The 25,900-nt window shown below is 47.8% G+C and overlaps 1 protein-coding gene across 50 annotated transcripts in view; it reads left to right on the plus strand.

Annotated features, from left to right (window-relative positions):
- Positions 1-25,900, plus strand: part of MAP4K4 (mitogen-activated protein kinase kinase kinase kinase 4) — a 149,465-nt gene that overhangs the window by 11,727 nt on the left and 111,838 nt on the right. For 10 of the 50 annotated variants that reach the window (XM_043467975.1, XM_043467980.1, XM_043467989.1 and 7 more), the window contains exon 1: positions 5,938-5,988. The exons of the other annotated variants lie outside the window; for them this stretch is intronic. In XM_043467975.1, coding sequence (XP_043323910.1) covers positions 5,953-5,988 — 36 coding nt within the window. In that variant the 5' untranslated portion in view covers positions 5,938-5,952. Of the gene's footprint in view, positions 1-5,937; positions 5,989-25,900 lie in introns of those variants that run through there. 50 annotated transcript variants of the gene reach the window in all.

Below are 25,900 nucleotides of genomic sequence, written 5' to 3' on the forward strand. Positions count from 1 at the left end.
CTTTCCTGTCCTCCTTTGTCCCCCGGAGTTTGCTCAAACTCTTGTCCGTTGAGTTGGTGATGACATCCAACCTTCTCCTCTCATGTTGCACCCTTCTCTTCCAGCCTTCAACCTTTCCCAGTATCAGGGTCTTTTCTAATGAGGTGGCTCTTCACATCAGGTGGCCAAAATACAGCATCTGTCCTTCCAATGAATATTCAGGGTTGATTTCCTTTAGGATTGACTAGTTTGATCTCCTTGCAGTCCAAGGGACTCTCAAGAGTCTTCTCCAACACCACAGTTCAAGAGCATCAATTCTTTGGCGCTCAGCCTTCTTTTTGGTCCAAGTCTATATGGACCTTCTTGGTGGCAGTGAACTAGAAAAGTGGTCAGTGCGCCATCCGGCAGCAGGTAGCCCTGAGTTTGAGGCGGATGATGTGGCTGGTGGGAAAGAGCGGGAGGGCGGGGGCGGGAGGAGGTGCGTGGGAGCCTATAAGTAGTCTAGATCTGATAGAATCGACATTGTGATACACAGTGAAGCTTTATGATTTAAATTCAGTCTCTGGCTGAGGCAGAGATGGGTGAGGAGCCTTGGAGCTGATGACTCATCGTCCTGGTTAATGGAATAGAGATAAGAGGGGTGTGATCCATTGATTATGGTAATTGCCAGCCCCTTTCAGTTTTCCCAGAGCCTGTGTCTCTTGAGGCCTTGCATCCTCTGTCTGCTGCTCTTGTGGTGTCTGGACTCTCCTGAGTTTGCAGCTCTCCGTGGAGCCCTCCTCAGCACCCCCATGGAGAGTAGGGTAGGGAGGGCGTGCTTGTTAGACCTTGGGGTGTCCTGTGAGCAACTTGCGGTGCTCATATTTGGGATGAGCGACATCTGTCATTTTTTTCGCCTCGCTCCTCTCAGTTATTTTCACTTTTGTTTCCCTCGTTACTGCTTGACGCTTCTTAGCAGTACTGGCTCCATCACCGCCGCTCTTATACTTTGACACTTGCTTGTGGACATCCTGGGCTTGAAATAAAAATACTGTACTCCTGTCCTCCGTGCAGTGCTGGGCAGTAACGTACACAGGAGCACCTCCGCTGGTCCAGGGTGCACGCATGTGATCGTTTTCACCAGATGCGTGAACTGACTTACATGATTGGACATGTGAACACATATTGGCATCTTTGAAAGTTTGCGACTAGAAGGTCTGTATTTAGGTGACTTCAACCTAGATAGCACATTAAAAAGCAGAGACATTACTTTGCCAACAAAGGTCCGTCTGGTCAAGGCTATGGTTTTTCCAGTGGTCTGTATGGATGTGAGAGTTGGACTGTGAAGAAAGCTGAGCGCTGAAAAATATGATGCATTTGAACTGTGGTGTTGGAAAAGACTCTTGAGAGTCCCTTGGACTGCAAAGAGATCCAACCAGTCCATCCTAAAGGAGATCAGCCCTGGGTGTTCATTGGAAGGACTGATGCTGAAGCTGAAACTCCAATACTTTGGCCACCTCATGCGAAGAGTTGACTCATTGGAAAAGACCCTGATGCTGGGAGGGATTGGGGGCAGGAGGAGAAGGGGACGACGGAGGATGAGATGATTGGATGGCATCACCGACTCGATGGGCATGAGTTTGCGTAAACTCTGGGAGTTTGTGATGGACAGGGAGGCCTGGCATGCTGCGATTCATGGGGTTGCAAAGAGTCGGACACGACTGAGTGACTGAACTGAACTGAACTGAACTGTATTCAGAGTTATGCAGTCGTAGCTGCATTTTGGAACATATTCATTACTCCAAAGCAGAAATCCCATATCCCAGTCCTCCTTTTTACCTTTCTCACCTCAGCCCCAGGCTACTACTAATCTACTTTTATTGTTGTTCAGTTGCCAAGTTATATCTGACTCTTTGCTACCCCATGGGCTGCAGCATGCCAGGCTCCTCTATCCTTCACTATCTTCCGGAGTTTGCTCAAGTTCATGACCATTGAGTCAGTGATGCCATCCAACCATGTCATCCTCTGCCTTCTATCTCTATAGATTTACCAATTCTACACATTTCATATAAATGAAATCACACAATATGTGTTTTGTGAACACTTAGCGTGTGTTTGAGGTTCATCTGTGTTGTAGTAGGACTTCCCTGGTAGCTCAGCTGGTAAAGAATCTGCCTGCAATGCTTCAGGCCCCGGTTCGATTCCTGGGTCGGGAAGATTCATTGGAGAAGAGACATGCTACCCACGCTAGTATTCTTGGGCTTCCCTGGTGGCTCAGCTTTTAAAGAATCTGCCTGCAATGTGGGAGACCTGGGTTTGATTCCTTGGGTTGGAAAGATTCCCTGGAGAAGGGAAAGGCTACCCACTCCAGTATTCTGGCCTGGAGAATTCCATGAACTATTTCATGGGGTTGCAAAGAATTAGACATGGCTGAGTGACTTTCTCTTTCACTGTATTGTAGTATGTATTGGTACGTCACATCTTTTTGTTGCAGAATAACATTCCATTGAATGGATATACTAGTTTTATTTATTATTCAGTTGAGGGTCTTGTGGACTGTTTCTATTTTTGGTCAATTAGGAATACTGCTGCTGTGAACATTTGTGTACAAGTTTTTGTATAGACTGTTTTCATTTTCTTGGTTTTCTATCTAGGAGTAGAATTACTTTTACTGTCACATGTTAACTCTAACCTTTAGAGAAACTGCTAGTTTTCCAAAGCAACTGGACCGTTCAGCATTCCCACCAGCAGTGTGTGAAGGTTCCAGCTTCTGCACCTCCTCACCATACTTCTCATCATCTATTTGATTATAGCCATCCTAGTGATATCTCATTTTAGTGGTTTAGATTGCTTTTCTCTGATAACTAATAATGTTGAGCATCTTTTCACATGCTTGTTGGTCATTTGAATATATTAGGAGAAATGGTATTCCTATCCTTTGCACATTTTAAAATTGTGTTTTTTGTTTTTTAAAGTTTTTCAGTTCTAAGAATTCTTTATGTATTCTGGATACAAGTCTTTTGCAAAGATTTTCTCCCATTCTGTGAGTTGACTTTTTGCTTTCCTGATGGTGTACTTTGAAGCACAGAAGTGTTTAATTTTGATAAAGTTCAGCTTACTGTTTCTTCTGCTTTGTGTGCTTGTGGTGTCATATCTAAGAACCTAACTGCCTAAGCTAAGATTATTGAAGATTTCCTCCCATGTTTTTCTTTTAAATTTTATAGTTTTGACTTACATTTAGCTGCTTGATCCACTTTGAATTAATTTTGTGTAGATTCTGAAGTAGGGGGTGCAGCTTCATTCATTTGTGTGTGGATATCCGGTGGCCCAGCACCCTTTGTTGAAAGGACTATTCCTTTCCCATTCAGTTGTTTTGATACACATGTCAAAAACCAATTGACCTTAAATGTGAGCATTTCTGAACTTTTCTTCCTTATTTAAATGTCTGAACTCTGAATTCCATTCCACTGCATCCCCTTGATCTCTGTATTTATCCAGTGCAGTACCGCACGGTTTTGATTACTGTAGCTTTGTGGGAGGTTTGGGAATTGGGAAGAGTAAGGAGTCCTCCAAGCTTGTTCTTGAAAAGGACTACTTAATTTGCTAATTTTTCACTAATGACTAACTGTGGTACATACTTTCAAGATGCTTTTCTGGCACTTGATAAAAGTTCTGTCAGTTAGAACTTACTCCTCTCATGATGGAAGATCTATTGTTTTGCAGACTAATGTGTCTATTCATATGTGTGTGTGTGTGTGTATGTGTGTTCACCTCCTCAGTTGCACCCAACTCTTTGTGACCCCATAGAATATAGCCCTCCAGGCTCCTCTGTCTGTGGAATTCTCCAGGCCAGAATACTGGTGTGGGTTGCCATTTCCTGCTCCAGGGGATCTTCCTGATCCAGGGATTGAACGCATGTCTCTTGTGTCTGTTACATTTGCAGGCAGATTCTTTACCAATCAGATCACATAGACAGTTCCCACCCCATCTCCCTGTATTTGTGAGAGAACATCTAGAGATACTCTTGGTTCCTTCTGCAAATGCGTTAAGGAATGATTTGATAATGTCACTGATTCTTTCAAAATCTTTATAAATTAAGTACCATACAGTACAGCAGAGGAAAAATAAATAAAAGATGCAAGGAAATGGAACCAAGCCAAGCTGTCTAGATATGAAATAGCTCTCCCTAGATTAAAAATTTTTTAATTTTTTTATTTTATCATTTCTTTTATCATTTCTTACAAAATTTTCACTGTAGAAAATTTCACTGTAGAAAGTCTATTCCAGATATGTACAAATATATACTTAGATAACATACCTGTCATTATCAGAAGCATAGAGAACTGTGTTTCTTAAGGAAAATCAAAGACTCTGGCCCTGAAACACTAAGAAATAGTTTGCCTTGAACCTCAGGGGTTGATGAATCAAAAATTTCTGTTACAGCAGAATCTTTGGTATGCCTAAAATATGTCATCTAAGAGGAAAAAAATGTGCATTGCTAGCGCAGTATTTCAGTTTGAATGATAAATGAAGACGTTCCTACCTCCCATCACCAGAAGTAACAAATACCCAAGGATCTTTCCATTGCAGTTATAGTCTGGAAACTCAGCTGGCCTTGGGACGGAGCAGGTTGTTGAAAATCTTCAGGAGCCTTACTCATGCACTTACACATGAGTGCAGATAAATCTCAAATCCAACCCAGTGTGATGCTCTAAGCAACAGTAGTGACTTCAAGGCACTTTGGAAATCTGATGGTGCTGCGTAAATGCTACAAAATGGTCTTGTCAGATTTAGTTTAACACTTACTATTCTTATACTCTGGAAACATAGTTTTTAACTTTTTAAACTGCTTGTTTATAAATAACTAGGAAAAGAGGAACTACCCAGAACACAGATTTCATCCGTGCACACCCGTGCAACCTGCTCAGACTAAATTACAGGGAAGGGAGCTTTTGCTAAAACGCATTTCCTCTACTTGTGAAGAAACTGTTGAGAAATGAACTTTAACTCTGAGAAGATTATGCCATCTTGTACAACATATTTCGGGCTTCCCTAGTGGCTCAGTCAGTAAAGAGTCTGCCTGCAAGGCGGGGGACCCAGGTTCAATCCCTGGAGAAGGAAATGGCAGCCCATTCCAGTATTCTTGCCTGGAGAATTCCAAGACAGAGGAGCCTGGTGGGCTATAATCCATGGGGTCACTAAGAGTCAGACACAACTGAGTGATAACACACACACACACACACAATGTGTTTATACTTAATGGATGTAATTATCTTACATTTCAAATGAGCCCCTCTTCCCCCCAAAAGAGTTTAAGAAATATATTCCTCAGCTGTCTTCTGTAATTAATCAAGGAAATGTGCCTTCATCAGCAAATTGTGGGAAAACTATGAAGTTCCTATGAAGTTTATCACTGATATCAATCAACCCTGAATAAGCATGGAAATTAGGTATTTATGGCATTAGTGCCCTTAGAAGAAGAAGAGACCAGGGACATCCCTGGTGGTCCAGTGGCCAAGACCCCACACTCCCAATTCAGAGGGTCTGGGTTTGATCCCTGGTCAGGGAACTAGATCCCACATCCCACAACTAAAGATACTGCATGCTGAAACTACAATCTGGTATAGCCACATAAATAAATAAAAATTTAAAAAACTTCATTTTACAAAAAATGTCTAATCAACGATTAATTGCAGTGTCATCAGCTGAGAGTTAGGAGTTTTCATCTGTGTGTTTGAATGGATGATAATAGGAAAAGGGTAAGTCAAGTCATGGGGCTTCCCTGGTAGCTCAGAAGGTAAAGAATCTGCCTGCAATGCAGGGGACCCGGGTTTGATCCCTAGGTTGGGAAGATGCCCTGGAGAAGTCAGTTATATGTCAGCTTTGGTTTTAGGTGGTCAGATGCCTGGATTCACATACGGCAACACGAGACCTGCTTTACTTAGCTCAGCAGGAAATGAGAATGCGGCCTGGAGGAAACCACGCGTCTCCGGCATGGGCTTTGCAAGCTTCTCATTGGTGTTGAGGAGAGTAAGTGAAGTGTATTTCCTTCCCCAAAATGCTGATGATGAAGTGGAAATAAGATCTATATACAGGTGAACTAACCAGATTGGGTCTGATGTTTACATGTCAGAAGAGGGAATTTGAAGATGAGTTCCAGTTCTCAGGAAGCATAAAACAAATGATGGGATTTGAGGGCTGTGCCAGAGGTTAAGGTTCTGCTACATGTCGCTTAGTTTCTTTATGTGGACTGCTTTTTCATGTCAGTGGGTCACACACGTGGGACAGTGTCCAGGGGGTGTCATCTGTAGCGCTTGAGAGCTGAGGGTGTTCCGCACACTGGTTTTGGTGGGTTTAGGGAAGAATCAGGATGTGCTGAGCCCAGCGAGGACTCCTTAGACTTTGCTCCAGAGATGTGACTGTATAAATGAATGGGAATGTGCAGACGAACACTCACAAGAGAAAACAGGCTGGACATTGGAGACTGGACGGATCTGTGGGAGTTTTGGAACCGATATGATTTATTTGAGTTAGTAAAGAGAGGGGCCATCTTGGTGGTATGTTAAAAAGATAATTGCCCTCTTCAGTACTGACTCCATGAGATCTTTTGTATATGTATATATATTTCTTAATTTTATTCCTTATTTCACGTATGAATAATTTGTAATGTTGAATAAATTGCCTTCAATCACATAGCTAGTAGGCAGTGGAGAAACCGGGTGTTAAGACTTTTCAGTTGACTCAAGTTTAGCACTTACCCATTTTGCAGGCTGTTTCCCAGAGTATTGGCAGGTTGATTCGATAGGCAAGGTGTGACCAGGTGGGAGGGCGTGGGGCCCTGGAAACCCAGTGGGATGAGGGTCGGATGGGAGTTGGGGTGGGGTTGACAGGCAGAGGAGGCAGAGGTTGCCAGCCCTGAAGGCCCACACCCCCCAGTTTTCTGTGCCTCCTTCACTGTTGTTGTTCAGTCACTGAGTCGTGTCCAGCTCTTTGTGGCCCCGTGGACCACAGCACGCCGCACTTCCCTGTCCTTCAGTGTCTCCCTCGGTTTGCTCAAGCTTGTGTGCATCAAGTCGGTGATGCCATCCAGCCATCTCATCCTCTGTCACCCTCTTCTCCTCCTGCCTTCAATCTTCCCAACATCAGGGTTTTTTCAGTGAGTCTGCTCTTTGCATCAGGTGGCCAAAGTATTGGAGCTTCAACATCAGTCCTTCCAGTGAATATTCAGGGTTGATTCCCTTTAGGATTGACTGGTTTGATCTCCTTTGGTGCTTTTCAGTCTTTTTTAAAAAAATAATTTAAATATTTTTTTAATTCGGCTGCACTGGCATTAGTTGTGGCATGTGGAATCTAGTTCCCTGACCGGGGAGCCAGTTCCCTGACCAGGTATCGAACCTGGCCCCTCTGCATTGGAAGCACAAAGTCTTAGCCACTGGACCACCAGGGGAGTCCTGGTGCTTCTTAACCTTTAATGTGCACTTGAGTCAGCTGGGGAGCTTGTTAAAATGCAGGTTGTCATCCAGCTGTCTGGGATGGGGCCTGGGGTCTGTGTGTCTGAAACGCTTTCTGGTGATGCTACAGTAGCTTTGCACTTGGCTTACTAAGGACCTAGAAAGAGGTTCCAGGGGGAAGTCTTGGGAGGCAACTGACTTAGACCGACCTTACATCAGAACACAGCTGTTAGGGTGGCCTGGTTGTGCGGGGATTGTCTGATCTGTGTGGTGTCATGTGTCTTGCGTTGTGGCTTTGTGAAGGGACCCTGGGCTTTGAGCATCACAGAATGTGGAGGTAGAGAAGGCTGCTAGAGATTCTGCCTCCTGACCCCGTGGGTGACGGGTGAGCGCAGTGAGGGATCTTGGGGCCTGGTCAGGACTAGGGTCCCCGCCCCCCTCGGCGCTTCCTTTCGGTCTGTCTGGGTTGAAGGCAGTGCAGTGGGGTGCTGCCCCGCCCATCCGGTTTGGTGATTTGGTGACCTGATAAAAGTCAGAATAGGAAACCGATGATGGTTCTCACTCCATTCCAGTTTGTAGCAAGCTTCAACAGTAAGTGTTTCAGAGGGTGAATGAATAGAGGAGAGAGCCAAGTTTCTGGGTGAGGTGGTCATGGAGTGGCCGGCGGCTGGGATTGTGCCAGAGCCCTGGTGCTGGTTCCCGGTGAATGTAGACCCCGCGATGGGGGCTGCAGAGCCTGGCAAGAGTCTGCCAGATGGCAGCTGGGTTCTGAATTGGGCTGGGGCAGGTGTGAATATAATCAAGTGGAGAGCTGGGGAGAGACTTGCTTTTCAGTTCTTGATCACGTGCTCTTGCAGAACTGGGGAGCAGGCAGCAGACGGTGTCCTCGGCCTGTCTTTTGTTGGAACAGAGTGCGGGCCGCTGGAGTTGGGTGGGCAGAGTGTGGAGATGTAAAATGCTGTGCAGAGAGAAGCAGGGGAGAAGTGGGCGGAGCGGTGTGTGGCTTGGTGGTCTTTAGGTCTGGGTCTTCTGTGAGGCCCGTGGGTGAGGCCAGTGGTTTTTATGCTGATGTCTCAGAATCGTATTCACAGGATGGTCCTGGGTGGGCCAAAAAGTTCATTTGGCTTTTTCCATGAGATGCTGCAGAAAAACCCAAGTGAACTTTTGGGCCAACGCAGTAGTTCTGAGAAGAACTTGAGGCAGCCTGTAGTTCGATCTCCCTCATTTGCCCAGAAAACCCCACCGAAAGACCCAGAGAGGTGGGGGGCACAGAGGCTCACAGTAGGAGAGGCGGACAAGCTGAGGGGGAGGTTGCCAGAAAGGACATTGACCTTTTTTTGCCTAGAATGACTCATTGCCACTCTCGCTTTCTCTTACCCTTACTGATTAAAAAAAAAACACATAAACATGTCATAAACATGACTCTTGCTGTCATTTTCCTTTGACTTTTGGATGGTGCTTCCTGAAAATTCAGAGATACAGGCTCATGAATTCAGTCATCTTTTGTGACTGTTTGCTTAATACAAGAATAGTTACTAGATTTGTCTTAGGCTTTAATTTGGAAAGCAAGTGGAATTATTGCCGAATTTCTGGTTTTGGCAGAATTAATAGCAGATTTTGCAGTCTGTTGCATCAGGCTGGTCTTTAGAGACCATTTTATTACTCAGTTTTTCTGTGCGGCACATTAATAAAAGCCATGTTTAAAATTTCGTCCTTTGAAAGCTTGGTACTCTAGGTGGATTGCCTTTAGCACTAATCGTAGGAGCTTTCTTACCATGAATTCAGCAATCTCAGCATCTAAAAAGCACAGAAGTAACACTTCGATTCTACAGATGTGTGCTCGGCACTGAGCCGTATCCGATTCTTTGTGACCCCCATGGACTGGAGCCCACCAGGCTGCTCTCTCCATGGGATTTCCCAGGCAAGAACACTGGAGTGGATTACCATTCTCTTCTCCAGGAGATCTTCCTGACCCAGGGATTGAACCTGCCATTCTTTACCGCTGAGCTCCTGGGGCTTCTCTTATGGTTCTCTTGTTGTTACTGAAGTTCGCTTAAAACAACTCACTTCGGGGGAACACAGGGCTTCCCTGGTGGTTCATATGGTAAGGCATCTGCCTACAGTGCAGGACACCAGGGTTCGATCGCTGGGTTGGGAAGATCCCCTGCAGGAGAAAATGGCAACTCACTCCAGTACTCTTGCCCGGAGAATCCCCATGGACAGGGGAGCCTGGTGGACTACAGTCCATGGAGTTGCACAGAGTCGGACACAACTGAGTGACTAATACTTTCAGAGGAACACAAGTTCAGTACATTGTGGAAATCTGATTATTAGCTATTTGAGAGAAAAAAGTAAAGCAAAGTCTGCTTTTTTTTTTTCACCCCTTCAACCCATTATCCACTGCCCCCCCTGCCCCCCCATCCCCTAGATGAGAAGTTCATGAATTACTATTAACTTTCTGACTAGCTTAGTTTTCAACTGTGTTATGTTGGAGTTTCTCCCTTTGGGAGTTTGCCGTTGATTTCTGTGGTTTGTGTAGACCTTTCTCCTCATAGCTGTGACTTTATATGTATCAATATCAGTGCCTTTATTTGAGGGCATTTCCAGGGGGTGCCTGTTCTGCTTCTGGGGGAAGAGCTGTGGACGCTCTGGAATAAAAGGGTTTCAGAACCAGCCATTTCCTGCCCACGTTCTCTGTGATTCCATGCAATCAACGAGATGGGCTTGACCTTGCCTGCACCCAGCATTGGCATAGTGGTGGACGTGGACCCATCTTATCTGAGGATATTCCCCCATGTTTTTTGTGTATAATACAAGTATCTTGTATAAACTAATGTACTAGTAGTTGTAAATACCTGTAGTAGACATCAAGTTACTGAAGATGTTCAGTTGTATATAGTAAGAAAAATAAGCTTTGGATAAGCAGACAGCGTGGGTCAGGCAGATTATGATCTGCTTTTTGCACAACCTCTCAAGACTCCTAGAATCACCATTTCTGTTTCGAGGGGGTGATGCCTGCAGCAGTGAGCGCCTTGTGAAGCTGGTGTGCCTTCCGTGTGACCCCCTCACCTGGAGGGTGCAGCCTGCAGGCTTCGAGGGTTCATGGCATTAACTACTTCTTGCTGAGTTCTCTGTTGCCAGCCCTTTTCTGTTCCCTCAGCTTAGTTGAGAGAGGTTGAGAAGGAAGCCATAAGTTGCCGTGGTGTCAGATGGCCTTAGTGGTGGAAGGGCCCTGAGCTAGCCTGTGCCTCTTCCCCCGCCTTCAGAAGGCCCTCCCCAGCAGAGCATCCCGGCTGGCCCCTGGGCCTTGCTCCTGGCCAACTCAGGGTCCAGAGCTCACGGTCACTTCGTGTACATCACTCATGGTTGGAGATGCAGGCCGGTGTTTTCTTCTCGGCAGCTTCTGCCCTGGTGGGTGATGACTGACTGGCCAGGTGATGGAATCCTCATTCCTGTGTCCCAAGGGCTCCTTAACGTTAGACTGGGCATCTTCAGTCCTTCCAGTGCTCTTCGTGTGTCTGTGTGTCCCTTGTGGGGGACGATGGCTCCGAATGCGTTCCAGTGGATCACAACCTCGGTGACGCCCGTGGTGCTCAGGAGTGGACCTGTGTCCATGGAAGCCCTGGATGGCCCTGATGGACTCCCATAGCAGGCAAAGCCCTGAGGTCAGTGCCCAACAGAGCTTCAAGGTCAGGGATTTCCTTCAGTGCTGCAGTGTGATAGGATCAATTGTGTTGAGCTGGTCACGTCCTCTCTCTGGGCCTCAGATTCCTTTTCTACAAAAGGAAGGGGTGGGCCAATGTGGGCCTGTTCATGTCTAAAATTTGGGGTGCTTGCACAAGGCAGCCTTTTTTTTTTTCTTCAGCTTTTTATTTTGTATTGGAGTAAAATCAGTGAACAATGTTGTGATAGTTTCAGGTGAGCAGTGAAGGGACTCAGCCAGACATATACATGTATCCCCCAAGCTTTCCTCCCTTCTAGGCAAGGCAGCCTCTTTTCAGACCTCTAGTACAGGTTCATTAGATGGGATTGAGACTTAGGGTACCCGGTTCCACTCACAGATGGTTGGTCTCCAGATAGTGTTTTAAGTCTAAGATGGTTTCTTGGTTTGGTATTTTTGCCACATTTTCTGCAATCCAAAGATTCTCTCTTTGGGGGGAATGAAAGACAAATCAGCTTTGGGTCTAGATGATTCTGTCTCAGCTGTGGGACATTGACCCTACGAAGTTACAAAACCCACCCCCTCTCTCCCTCGACCTGTGGATGAGATGAGGCCCAGAAGTGGGTTTTTTGTTTTTTTTTTTTTAATAAGGCTCAGTAAAGGACTGAACATGGGTTTCCCAGGGGGGCACAGTGGTAAAGATTCCACCTGCCAGTGCAGAGACATTTGTTTGATCCCTGGGTTGGGAAGATCCCCTGAAGGAGGAAATGGCAGCCTACTCCAGTAATCCTGCCTGGAGAATCCCGTGGACAGAGGAGCCTGGTGGGCTACAGTTGCTAGGGTCAAACCCAACTCAGTGACTGAACACACACTAGCAAAGGACTGAACAGCCAGGTTTGGAATATCCGAGCTTCAGATGCACTCGCTGCTTCTAACTAGTGAAGTATTTGAGTATGAATGAGACCTGTCTGGGACTGACTTCAGAACAGTCCAGGGCGAGGAGGAGGAGGTGGCTGGGAGTAAAGAGGCCGCCATCATGGCTGCATGCTGATGATGATTAAAACTGGGGGTCTCCTGGGGGTTATTCTCCTTCCTGCTCTGTGTGTTTGTGGTATGTTTGAAGTTTCTCAGACTAAAAGGTAAACAGGAAAAAGTTCTACTTTTTGAAACCATTTACTCTCGCCTGTCGCGTTGATTCTACAGTCACGAAAGGTAAACGGTAAGCTAGGCCCCGGGCTCATCTCACCCCAGACTGACTGGAGTCAGGTCTCCTGGGTCCAGCTTTCCTTCCCTCGGCCCCTGCACGCACGCCCTGGATGTGTTACTCACTGCCAGGGTGGGTCAGCCCATTGCCCTGTTGGCTTCAGGTCTCCAAGACAACGCGAAGAGAGAAGTTCTCTCCCATGAACAGCGCCAGAACCAGCGTCACAACACGGTTAGGTGTGAAGGAAAGCAGCGAAGTGGCCCATGTGGCTGATGGCTTGGGGCGGAGCCAGGACTCCTGTGGTCACGTGGCGTTTACACTCGGGCTCAACATTTTTGCAAGACTCAGCACCTCTCTCTCAAGATTGTCCGCTCCTCAGAGCCTGTTTTTTAAAAAAATCAGTTAATTACTGGCTGTGCTGGGTCTTGGTTGCTCTCTTGTGAGGCAGGGACTGCTCTCGAGTTGCAGCGTGCAGGCCCTCGTTGCGGCGGCTTCTCCGGTTGCAGAGGACCGGCTCTAGAGCACGGTGCAGTGGCTGTGGCGCGGGGACTGACCCACGTGCTCTGCGGCACGTGGGATCCTCCCGGGCCAGGGGCCGAATGTCCTGGGCGTCGGCAGGCGGGTTCTCATCCACTGCACCACCACGGGGGTCCAGAGCCCCTTTCTTGGTAGCCCCTCCTGTTTCTGGTGGAAGTCTGGGTAAAAGTGAGTGTCTCTGAGTTCCCTTGCATGTCCGATGACCCGCGCGGGACTCCCTGCCCAGCCCTTCCTCAGCTTCGCAGCCCCGTCGGGTTTGGGTGCCAATGACGTGACTGACTTGGACTCTGACTGGGGTACCAGCCTTTTTGTCTCTCACACGTTGTGGGGAGAAGCCAAGCAGATGGATTTCTATGTTAGAGAGGTGTGAACTTAAGAGTTTTGAAACAGCTGTATTATCTCCGGGTGAGGATTTAGAACTTTAAGGGGGCTTTGGGGCTGGTGTGTGTTTCTGGTGGTTTGCTTGTAGGAATTGTCATGAAAATTGCCTTTGAGTTAGAGCAGGTTCATCACTTTGCTGCCACAGGTCAGTAGGTCTTTGTTAGGTCGGCAGACAGAGAACTGCCAGTTATCAGCTAATTTATGAGCCAGTCCTCTTTCGCATTTTAGTTGGGAATTTATTGTTGACTGGAAATCCACTAGGTTTAGCTAAATAGCAGCTAATGTTAGCTGACCGACTTGGAGTTAATCATGGGTTTTACTGGCTGTGGGTGGAGTTTTCTGTTGTTTTCTGCTTTGCAGTTAGCCTGGCTGGACTTCCATACACCATCATCAAGGCTTCAAGGCTTCCTTAGGACATAAGTAACTTTATTTTGGAATTAAAGGGCCTTTGTGGACAGGATTATAGAACATGTTCCTTAAACCAGGTGGGAAGGGCAGGATGTTCCTGTGATGTGTTTGGCCTGATTCATGAGATAGAGGAAGAATTCAGTGCCTCTGGTTTAATAGCCTGCAGACAATCTATAGAAACAAACAGAACACTCAGCATCAGCTCATGTAGTTGCTGTTTTCAAAAAGGAAAATTTATTTCTATAAAACTCAGTGGAGTGTACTTTAAAGGTCCTGTGAGAATTTAGGGAAAAAAATATTATTTCAACAAATACTGTTATCTTAAAATACCCAGAAGTATAAAGAACCTTGAATAAGTCTGTGAGATTTGTCTTTCGATAGTTGCTGAACTGCTTAAAGATAAAGCCAGTTTTATTTATTTTGCCTGAAAAAAAAAACCAAAACCAAAAACAGTACTTTTTGTCAAACAAAGTGTAGTGTTGGTCACTCAGTTGTGTCTGACTCTCTGCGACCCCATGGACTGTAGCCCACCAGCCTCTGTCCGTGGGATTCTCCAGGCAAGAATACTGGAGTGTGTTGCCATTTCCTTCTCCAAGGGATCTTCCCCATCCAGGGATCAAACCCCGGTCTTCTGCATTGCAGGCAGTTTCTTTACCGTCTGAGCCACCAGGGACGCCCTTGTCAAACAGCGTATTATCAAATAACTGGTCTGTGTTACAGACTCTGTACATTCTTTTTTGTTAAGTACAGATGAGTAAAGAACGACAGAGAGCTAAGACGACTTGTTTGTTGGTTTGGCAGTTAGCACTCGTGTTAAACAGGGTAAAACAGAAAAGCAGCGGTGAGACTACAGAAGTACACTTAGGACTCCACATAGGAAATGCGTGGAACCGGAGAGCGAGGAGATGGTTAGTTTGGTTTGCTCTCATGAAATAACTGAAACACCCAGGGGTGTTGACTTTAAGGTTACAGCCGAAGCCCTTGCCCCGTCTAGTCGTGGCTGGGTTTTGGGTCATGCTGGTCTGTGCGGCACGCAGGGACCGTCCCACCAGCGTCCTCCTCGGCAGGTGTGAGCTGGGTGTGGCTCAGCACGCCCACTCCACAGATCTGGTACAGTCGGTCAGCAGTGGGTTTAGAGTCCCGTTTCCCACAGGCTGCCGAGGAAGTGGCTGGTCTGGGCACTGCACTTGGAGGAAGTGTCTGTATGTAATCGTCTGGGGAGCGTTCCTCCCAACATTTTATTAAGAAAAAAATCAAAACTTACGTGAAAGTTAATATCTATAAAATGAACACCCGTCCCTATCTACTTCCTAGATTTTATAACTAACGTTTTATTATATTTGCTTTCTCACAGTTATCCCACCTGTCTGTCCATCAGTCTTTTTTTTTTTTTTTATTAATACTTGTATTTATTTATTTGGCTGTACCACCAGGTCTTAGTCGCAGCATGTGGGATCTTTTTACTTTTTGATTGTGGCATGTGGGATCTAGTTCTGTAACCAAGGATCTAACCTGTGTCCCCTGCATGGGAGCTCGGAGTTCTTGCCACTGGACCACCAGGGAAGTCCCCTTTTTTGTTTTTTTAAAGACATGATTTTTCTTAGATCAGTTTCAGGTTCACTCTAAAATTAGAAGGTCCAGAGATTTCCCATAGAGCACCTGTCCCCCTCCCCTCCCCTTCCAGCTCATCCCCTGTATCAGCATCCTCTCCGAGGTGGTACCTTTGTTACACTTGATGAACCTCCATGGACACATCATTGTTACTCAGAATCCAGAGTTTACCTTAGGCTTCACTGTTGGTGTTGTGCAGTCTCTGGGTTTCGAAAAATATATAAGCTGTGCATCTACCATTAAGGTATCTAACTTAGTGGGGTTTTTTAATTTTAATTTTTTAAAAAAATTATTCGGCCCACACCGAGTGGCATATGGGATCTTAGTTCCCTCACCAGGAGTTGAACCCTCACCCTCTGCATTGGAAGCATGGAGTCTTAACCACTGGACCGCCAGGGAATTCCTGAGATTCCTTTTAAATGAAATAAGTTTTGGTTCCTGTGGATTTTGCCTTTCTTGCACCGTCCAGAAATGAGTAGGAAAATGATGAAGGGTCCCTTATCTCGTGTGGTCTCACGAGGACAGTGATTCCTCCCCTTGGTGTTGAGTTGCTCTTCAGAATTGGGCAAGGAAAGCTGGTTCTGCAAGTTTCTGTGCTAACAAGTGTAGTCAGACTAGCCTTGGAGTAGGTGTGGATTTTAGTATATATTAATTTTAAAGTCGGTAGGAGGGAATTACCTGGCAGTCCAGTGGTTGGGACTCGGCGCTTTCACTCCTGAGGGCTCAGATTCGATACCTGGTTGGGGAACTGAGATACAAAAAGCTGCCTGGTGCAGCCAAAACAACAAGAAGGAGGAGATAAATAAGCAAGCAAATAAGCAGGAGATGAAATGGGCTCAGAAAGTCTGCATGGCTAGCTGATGCGTGATGCGATTCTGTGCTGAGGTTGATAGAGACCACATGAGGGAATTGATTCATTATCCATTATACAGGATGCAGGGAATCATACTATAGTTTCTTTAGTAATAGAGAAGATTGAAGTTTTGAAATTACTTTTGTTTGAAAATCTGTATGAACTCAAACAGTATAAAAATAAAACGTTGACCTGGTACATGTTGTGTTTACCTCAACTCCCTTATTTTTTGATTGTGTTTACTATTAAGAAAGGAGAAAAGACCAGAAGACTCGCAGGCTCAGTTTGAGGCACATGTTTATCTTAATGACGCTCTTGTTTCTGTTGTTCAGTCGCTAAGTAGTGTCTGACTCTTTGTGTCCCTGTAAAGTGCAGCATGCCAGGCTTCCCTGTCCTTCACCGTCTCCTGGACTTGGCTCAAATTCATGTCCATTGAGTCGGTGATGCCATCCAGCCATCCCATCCTCTGTCGTCCCCTTCTCCTCCTGCTCTCACTTTCCCAGCCTCAGGGTCTTCCCTGGTGAGTCGGCTCTTGTGCTGAGTGAAGGTTTAGTACAACCATCAGGTAGTGTACGTAAAACATTATAATTAGTCGTGTGACACAGTCGTGCAGAATTTATACACATGCACACACTGTGTGTGTTTTCCCCCCCATTTCCATTCTGTGGTGTCTGTACTCATGCTCCAGTTCAGCCATCCCTGATTTGCCAGGTGCATAGGGCGTGGGGAGCTTGGGGAGACCTGGGTGTTGCTCTCAGGACCGCCTGCCCTTCCCCCTCCTGTGGCCCCGCCTGCAGAGGGTCACCTGATTGGTCTGTCCCCTGCTTCCCTGCTGGCCTTCCTGGGCTGCTTAGGGAGAGAGGTTTTGGGTCTGTGCACGGGTTACACTGTTCAGGGAACAGCATGGTCACGCTGTGTTTGGCTGGAGCTGAAATGACGCCTGGGGTAGCATCCTCAGCATCCCAGACGCTCAGAGTGTTTCTGGTGAGACAGTTGAGCATCCGTGGCCCCTCGGGGAAGGGTTAGGGGTCAGAAGTGCCAGGCCCAGTCAGCTTAGGTTTGGACTTGTGTTTGTGGCTGGGGTGATGTTCAGAGAAGGCACCAGGCTGAAATGCCACCTCCCCTCTCCCAGCCCAGAACCAGAATGTCTTTGTCCAGCACCGAAGCCCTCTGTGTTCCCTTTATATACATACAGCAAAAGGCTCATCACACAGATGCGTGGTGTAGCGGCCAGGTTTCAGTTGCTGTTTAAACAAGATAAAGGAGGCTGAATGCCAAACAATTGATGTTTTCCAACTGTGGTGCTGGAGAAGGCTCTTGAGAGTCCCTTGGACAGCAAGGAGATCAAACCAGTCCATCCTAAAGGAAATCAACCCTGAATATTCATTCATTGGACGGACTGATGCTGAAGCTGAAACTCCCAATACCTTGGCCACCTGATGTGAAGAGCTGACTCATTGGAAAAGATCCTGATGCTGGAAAAGATTGAGGGGTGGAGGAGAAGGGGACAACAGAGGATGAGATGGTTGGATGGCATCATGGTTGGATGGCATCACCGACTCAATGGACATGAATTTGAGCAAACTCCAGGAAATGGTGAAGGACAGGGAAGCCTGGCATGCTGCAGTCCATGGGGTCGCAAAGAGTTGGACATGACTGAGCAACTGAACAACGCATAAACAAGATCCCATTAAGATGGCTTAGGAGGAGGGCTTAGGCTGGAAGTTCTAGGTCAGAAATGGGGGTTGATGGGATTATAGGGGCATTCTTGCACAAATGGGGTCTCCCGGGGCAAAATTTAATTGGTCTGGCCCTATTTATCTTTATCTCTGTGCTAGACCCAAGATAGTTGGCAGAGGGGAAGGGTCTTTATCTCTCAGACAATGGCTGAGCAGGAGGCCTCTTGCATAGCCCAGCCAGGGCACCAACTGGGCACCACCTGCATTATTTCTGTGCTTGGGTTTCCTGCTGAGGTCAGATGAAAAATCTGTAGGTTTTGGAGTAAACACTTCCCAGAACACCCTACGTCACCCTTAGTCATTTCTTGGTGGGTGGGGCAGGGCCGAGGCAGAAAGACAGGCAGGGCCAGTGGCCCTTAGGAGGCCCTGTGCGTTTCAGCCAGGGAATTGAGGGTTTGTCCTGAAGTTACAGGATGAAGGGTTTGAAGTGGGAGAAGTTTGTACTTGGCAAGAATGTGCCATCTGCAGAAGGCAGATGGCATGGGGTGGAGTGTGGCTGAAGGCAGGGAGACCAGCGAGGATGCTATTGGAATGGGAACCAGAAATGGTATAGGCGCTTCTATTTACACCTGTTACACCTTCTGGAAGCCTGCTCTTTGCAGGTGTTTGACTCCACCACAAGCACGTTGATATCAAATCCTTTCAAAGCTAAAAATCCTAGAGCTGCTGCTGTTCTTGTTTGTTTGCTAAGTTGTGTCTAACTCTTTGCAACCCCATCAACTGCAGCATGCCAGGCTTCCCTGTCCTTCACCGTCTCCCAGAGTTTGCTTAGATTCCTGTCCATTGAGTCGGTGATTTTATCTAATCATCTCATCCTCTGTTGCTCCCTTCTCCTCCTACCCTCAGTCTTTCCCAGCATCAGGGTCTTTTCCAGTGAGTCGGCTTTTCACATCAGGTGGCCAAAGTATTGGAGCTTCCGCATCAGTTTTTCCAGTGAGTATTCAGGGTTGATTTCCTTTAGGATGAACTGGTTTGATCTCCTTGCTGTCCAAGGGACTCTCAGGAGTCTCCTCCAGCACCACAGTTCCTTCCCACTGGCTCACACAGCCCTCAGCAGGCGCCTTCATTTGAACCCGCTTCTTTGAGAGCATCTGATCTGTTCTCTGCAGCTCAACTGGAGGAATCTGTCCAGAACAAGATACGGATGGTCTCACCCTCTTTCAGTGGTTGCCCATCACTCATGGGATCCGGATGCTAATGTGACTCTCTGTCCAGGCTCCGCCAGATGCCACGGTCCCTCTTCACCGTTGTGTTCCCACCACACTGGTCTTCTCATCACGCTGCCATCTGCCAGACGCTCAGGACCCCCACCCGTCTTGCCCCGATGCCCCCGGCTGGGTCCTGGTCTGAGCACTTGCTGTCATGGCACTTGGCAGAGTCGTGTTTTCACATTTGCTCGTGGAACCTTTGGTTTGTGTAAGAGAAGGATCACTTCCCTGGCCTGTCACATACCTGGTCCTTACGTGTTTTGAATTCACCTCCCGTGCGTTAGAGTAACTCAGGCTATTCATTGCAGACCCTCAGTCATTCAAAAGGCTGTGTTAAGTATGTTATTTTTCCTGGTTGAAACTCCTCTGCAGTGACTCCCCAGTGCCCGGTCTAACTTGGTGCCCTGCTCACACTTCACTGAATGGACGCCCCCCGCCCCCTGCCAGGATGTTAGCACTCTGAGGGCTTCAGACTTGGTGCCGGCCACTTACAGCCCTGTGTCCCTGGTGGGCGCTTAGCGCAGGTTTGCTGAAAGAACACTAGAGAAAGATATCCACTAAAATAGGAGTAAGGTGAGTCCTGGCATCAAAAAGGTCAATCAGCCCCTCTCCCCCTCCGCTCCCCACCCTTCTCTCCCTTCTCCCCCTCTCCACTTCCTCTCTTCCTCTCCTGACAGCTCATGTTGGCTCTCACACTTCAGCGTGCCTGACTGCGCCATCCTGAGCTGTCCGCACACAGGAAGAGGGGTCCATTGGGCAATTTGGAGTTTTGATTGTGAGAAGTTAGTCATCATGACAAACCCATGAAACCCAGATGATAAAGCCACTAGTAGAGCTTAATCCTGTGAAATGATGTGTCACCCGGAAGAGATCCAGGGTCCGTCCTTGCAGTTGGCGTGTGCCTTCCATGGGTTGTGAACTGCGTTGGGCCCCTGGGAGATGCGAAGTCGGGTCAGGGCTGTGATTTAGTGCTGCGCGGATAAGCCGCCGTCGTCCCCGGGGGGATGAGACGAGCCGGGTCCTCTTTTTAATTCTTGGATTAAATTAAGTTGGCTCTGTGGTTCCAAAGAACTTAACAAATGTACGTTATTGGTCCAAATGACTTTAAGCTGTGGTAGTGGTTTAGTCACTAAGTCATGTCCAACTCTTGTGACCCCGTGAACCTTAGCCTGCGAGGCTCCTCTGTCCATGGGATTTTCCAGGCAGGAGTACTCGAGTGGGTTGCCATTCGTTTCTCCAGGGAATCTTCCTGACCCAGGGGTCAAACCCGGGTCTCCTGCATGGCAGGTGGGTTCTTTACCGACTGAGCCACCAGGGAAGACTTATTTACTGTGCGCTTTCTCCCCCTGTTACTAACATTGTGTGTATTTCCCTTTACTAATACATCTCGTTCATGGATCTGAGTGTGAGGTTGGGGAATGTTCAGAGGAGATCTGGGTCAGGACCGGCCTGGAGCAGCCGGCGGGCGGGCTGCGTGCTGCCCCTTAAATCATGCCGGTGAGCACGCACGTTAAAGACTGGGCGAGTCTTTTCCTTTCTCTGCCGCCCCTTGGGAGTTGCTCCAGGCCGGAGGCTGTGACTGAGACAGGTGACTCAGGTGAAAGAAAATTTGAAAAGGAAAAAGCCTGTCATTTTCTCCTTACTCACGATCATTCAGGCCTCAATTATGCCTTTTGTCCCTCCTCTTTCCTCTCCTCTTGCTCCTTCACTTATCTTTTTTTTTCTGTTTATTTTGTATTGGGGTATATAGCCCATTAACAGTGTTGGGATGGTTTCAGGTATGCAGTAAGGGACTCAGCCGTGCGTATACACGTGTCTGTTCTCCCCCAGACTCCCCTCCCCTGCAGGCTGCCGCGTGACTTGCTCCTTCATTTAGAAGTGGGTCTCCTCGAACCTTTTCTGTGCTTTTCCAGAGTTGACCAGTAGTGAATGGAAATGGGAAAGGAATGCCACAGATGAGTGTTTGTTGATCCCTTGCTCCACTGTGGCGGCGTCACACAGCTCGTAGGTGGTGGGGTGAGCTGACCTGGGTTGGGGTGGACTCAGGGCTCCGCTGGACCACACACCTGCTCATTGCCAGGGAAGATCCACTCACGGACAAGTCCGCAACGGCCACTGCCCTGCTCATTTTTCCTGCTGCTTCTCTGAAGTCGCTAAGATATATCCCCAGACAAAGACTGGGCTTTTCAAACACCAAGGAATAGTGGCATAAACCTGGGTCCTGTCTTAATCCACCGAATCACAGGAGTTAGAACATCACCTTCTGACCAGGAATTCACTTGGGCTCCTCACAAACACAGGCTAGCCAGAGGGATAAAGACATCCTTGACCCAGCATCCTGAGCGAGAAGTGCCTTTGGTCAGAATGGGCAGAGCAGTAACTTACACGCTGATTGAAAAAAAGGCAGTAGGATGTCTTTTTTTATACAGGGCAATTAAAGTCAGTTTCAGTTGAACAGAATTGATAGTAGTTGCCTCTGGGAGGCGATTTAGTGCTTTGAGATTCGTGGAGTGAAAGAAACAGGATAATGATCGGCAGAAGGTTTCTTCGGTTCAGTGATTTTTTTTTTTCCTAGACGTCTCGACTCTGTCTTCTCCCTGTGTCCCCTTCACTGATGCTGGAGTGCCCTGGGGACCTGGATCCGGCGCCTGGTGTCCATGTCTAACCACCTTCCTTTCCTATCTCGGCCCCTGCGTCCCCGGTTGTCCTGCCCTTGGGCTGATGTAGGTTAGAGGACTGGTGGGGAGGAAAGGTGACCACCTGGACTGCCACCAGATGGGCTGCGGCCTTGCGAAAGAGACTGAACCCCAGGGCCCATCTTTCAGCTGTGAATCAGGGTTCATCGCAGTCGTACCTGTTGTGTGAGGTGGTGAGGATCGTCAGAGGTGAACGAAGCCAGATGCTGAAGTGGTCAGAACAGACTTTGATCTGAGATAATGGGTGTGACTACAAGGGAGAGAGTCCAGCATGAGCCGGACCTCAGTCTTTACAGAAGTGTCCGGGCGTTTCTGAAGGGGGATGAGGGCCTCCCTGGCGGCTCGGCGGTTAAGAATCCACCAGCCAGTGCGGAGGACGTGGGTTCGATCCCTGACCTGGGAAGATCCCACGTGCCGTGGGGCAAGCAGCTGAGCCCCCGCAGCACAACTAGAGAGTGGCCCTTGCTTGCCACAACTGGAGGAGCCCACATGCAGCCGGGATAAAGAGGCTGATTTAAAGAAAGAGAAGGAGGGTGTCAGGAAGGGGTGAGCAGGCCCACTCTGAAGTCCAGCAGGTGGAGGTGGGGCCATGGAGCTCCTGACCAATGCTTTCTGAACTCGGCTCCCACCTTCCCTCGGGGCCCAGGACAGGCCCACCCTCCAGGCCTCGGCTGAATGGTCAGTTCTCTTTGCAGCTGGAGTTTTCTCAGGCAGGTGCTTTTCGGCTGGGGGCGGCGGGGACAGGGTCTTCCTAGGGATGTGTCCTTGAGCTGTTAGAAGCGATGCTAGTGTTTGTTCAAGGCTCCACGGGCCTAGTTGAGAAGAGGCTCAGAGCAGCCGAGGAGGGGGTCTTTGTTAGCGTAGACAAGGTGGGGTTGAGATGGGATGTGTTGCGTGTCGTGTGCTGGCCGCTGGCCGTCTTGGCTGGTAGGACATCTGCCTGACTGTGCTTTTCCTGTGGCTTGGTCCCAGGTGCAGATTCTGTGATGGTACCTGGCCCCGGAGGAGGCAGGACAGGAGGCCGCACTCATGGCCCCAGGACAGGCTTCCCCTAGCAACTCCGCACGCGTGTGTGCTAAGTCGCTTCAGTCATGTCCGACTCATGGACTGACTCATGTCCGAGTCATGTGACCTCGTGGACTGTAGCCCGCCAGGCTCCTCCATCCATGGGATTTCCCAGGCAAGAATACAGGAGTGAGTTGCCATGCCCTCCTCCAGGGGATCTTCCTGACCTGGGGATTGAACCCATGTCCCTTACGTCTCTTGCATTGCAGACAAATTCTTTACCACTAGCGCCACCTGGGAAGCTCAAAAGTTGGCCCATTGCAGTGAGTGACTCTCAAATCAGCTGGCGATCAGCATGGTAATTCCTCCCATGCACAGAGCTGCTGTTCTGTAATTAAGCAGACACGTGAGGTCAGGATGGTGGGCCTCCAGCGAGGTGCATCGATTTCTGTGTGGCTCCGGGCCCCGCTGCCGCAAGCCCCAGCCCCAGCGCGTTCCCGTTGGCTCTGGGACCTGCTCCTCCCTCAAGAGCGTGCTGCCTCTGTCTCCTCAGTGGGCAGCATGGGTGAGCCCAGAGAAAGCACGCCTGTGAAGACAGTTCGTATAGCATAGAAGTGAAAACGTTACCTTCTTCAGCGATAGGAGTCCTAATGTTTCTTCCCCTGAAATATCATTTGATTTTAAAGCGTGGTTTTTGTTTTTTTGCGCTTTACTTTTGTAATAATTCAGTACAATTTAATAAAGCAGAGGGTAAGGCTCAGTGGGTAAAGAATCCACCTGCCAATGCAGGAGACACAGGAGATAATGGGTTTGATCCCCGGGTCAGGAAGATCCCCTGGAGGAGGAAATGGCAACCCACTCCAGTATTCTTGCCTGGGACATCCCATGGACAGAGGAGCCTGGTGGGCTCCAGTCCATGGGGTTGTAAGAACTGGACATGACTTAACGACAAAGCGCGAACACACTTCTGTAATAGTGGGTGCACTCTGCCTCTGGTTCTGAGTTGTTGTAATTTTAAGTTCCCTGGGGGGTGCCTGCTGCTTTCTCAGTCTGAACGCTCTGTGCCTTATTGAATTTGGGTTTATTATATAGATTTACCTTTCATAAACTCTGTGGACTCAAGGTTAAAAAAATAAATAAACCTGGCCCTGAAAACGTGTTTCCTTTACAACATGCCAGGTAGGAGAATTTGTCTGTAAGTTATTTAAACTCCAGAAATGCATTCAGAATTCACGCAGTTAAGAATTGCTGATCACTTCCAGCTTTATTTGAGGGGTCAGCTGTGGATGTGTTGGGGAACAAGGCTGGGCCCTATCAGAGTGGTTTCTGCCTCCTAACCTATAAGTGAAGAGGCCCCGTGAACCTTTGTTGGCAAAGTCCTTCTCCCTCCGTGTGCCTGGGCCTCTGGCCTATCCTGTGTTCTCTGGGGACCCCAGGACACCCACCAGCCTGACTGCGGAACCTTCAACATGATATCGCTCACGTCTTTGGCTTCCAGCGATCTGTATCATCACCTTGATGTGTTGTCCCTTGGCCCTTCAGTTGAAAGCCTACTTTATTGTCCTGCGCCTCCAGTGTCTTATCTGAATTGGATCCCCACACGTTTAAGGTCATTCGCCTTCTCCAGCCAATGAAGGGTGTCACCAGGACTTGAAGGGTGCTCTTTGACCCCGATGCCTGTGGTAGATTCTCTTTTCCAGCTCTCTGCAAAGATGGGAGGGAGTGTCAACCTCAGATGGGAAAATAAATATTTGCAGATAGAGATTAGTTTTCCCACTTTGCAGTGTCAGCATCAGCAAAGCCCTGTCCCTTATTTGCTTTGAAAAAAGAGCTTTATTTTTAGAGGAGGGAGAAGGAAATGTGTCTGTTGAGAAAATGTTGTCGTGTGGAAGTGGAAACAGTTCTGCCCTCAGCCCTGCGTTCCTTTCCTGTGGCTGATAATAATAGCGGTGACTGCAGTCAGCATGTGTTTGTGAGCCAAACGTTACGCTGAGGGTTTTGCCCTGTGAATACCCTTTTAGCTGTTATTTCCATAGTGCAGATGAGAAGACTGAGGCCAGTGGAGGTTACTGCTATCAACTGAGGCCTTAAAGTGTTTAAGGAAAAAACGAAGGGTCTGAGACTCAAGGACGCTCATGGACTCTCAACGCTGTTCTAGTGTAAGCTTGGCAGTTTTGACTCTTTCATTTTATACAGGGCGGGGTGGCTATTTTCCCCATCAGCATGGATTCTGATGTCCCTGAGCCTTCCGTGAGGAGGTGACGAGGTCTGAGTTGGCCCCTGGCCTTTGCCCTGCGCCCCTGTGCGCCTCACAGCCGAGCGTGGCCCTGGTGGTTCTGATGTCACCTGAGAATGGGCGCAGGTGGCATTTTCTGATCATCCGCTCTTTGCTGATCTCATTGCTTCTAAGAGCAAAGTTGCTGCTGTGTTCAGTCACTGAGTCATGTCCAACTCTTTGCCACCCCACGGACTGCAGCACGCCAGGCTTCCCTGTCCTTCACTGTCTCCTGGAGTTTGCTCAAAGTCATGTCCATTGAGTCAGTGATGCCATCCAAGAACAAAGTTGGGTGTCTTGAAACTGCAGTGAGCATGTGATTCTGAACCCTTGAAACCTCAGTTATTTGAAAAAGGCAGGAAATGAGTTATTCTGAGTTGTCAGTTTCTCGGAGATGGGCAGAAATTTATTTAGTAACTTTTGGTGAGAAAAGTTCTAGGTTCTCTAGAAAACTTTTAACTTCACTCTGTTGCTAGTGTAACACTACTTTTTAAATAGTCTAGTCATTCATCAAATGAGTAGCTAGTATAACAGATTGAAATAGTGTGAGACCAAGTTTTTTTTTTCCCACTAATCAAGTTGGGACTTGATTAGTGGAAAAAAAATATTTGAGGGTGTGTTCCTTTAGTTTATTTGCATCTTTTTTGAATTTGAAATGTACCATATGCAGCCTGTACAGATATGTGGTTTCAGATTACGTGTCACCAGGTTATTTTCTGTAGTAAGATTTCACGTTATAAAATAGATTGAGTCAGAGGAGTAGCCAAAGATGGAAAAAAGTGAAAATATACCCTCTTCTCCCCAGTAGTACTGCTTCCCTCCTCCCTCCCACCTAAAGTGCTGCTGAGCAGAGTGAGGGTGTCTTGTTGCTCTCACACATGCCCATTCATTCCAGGTAAAAAGAAAAGGAATG

The sequence above is a fragment of the Cervus canadensis genome, chromosome 5 (genome assembly GCF_019320065.1).
Source record: "Cervus canadensis isolate Bull #8, Minnesota chromosome 5, ASM1932006v1, whole genome shotgun sequence".
In the NCBI taxonomy this organism is placed as follows: Eukaryota; Metazoa; Chordata; class Mammalia; order Artiodactyla; family Cervidae; genus Cervus; species Cervus canadensis.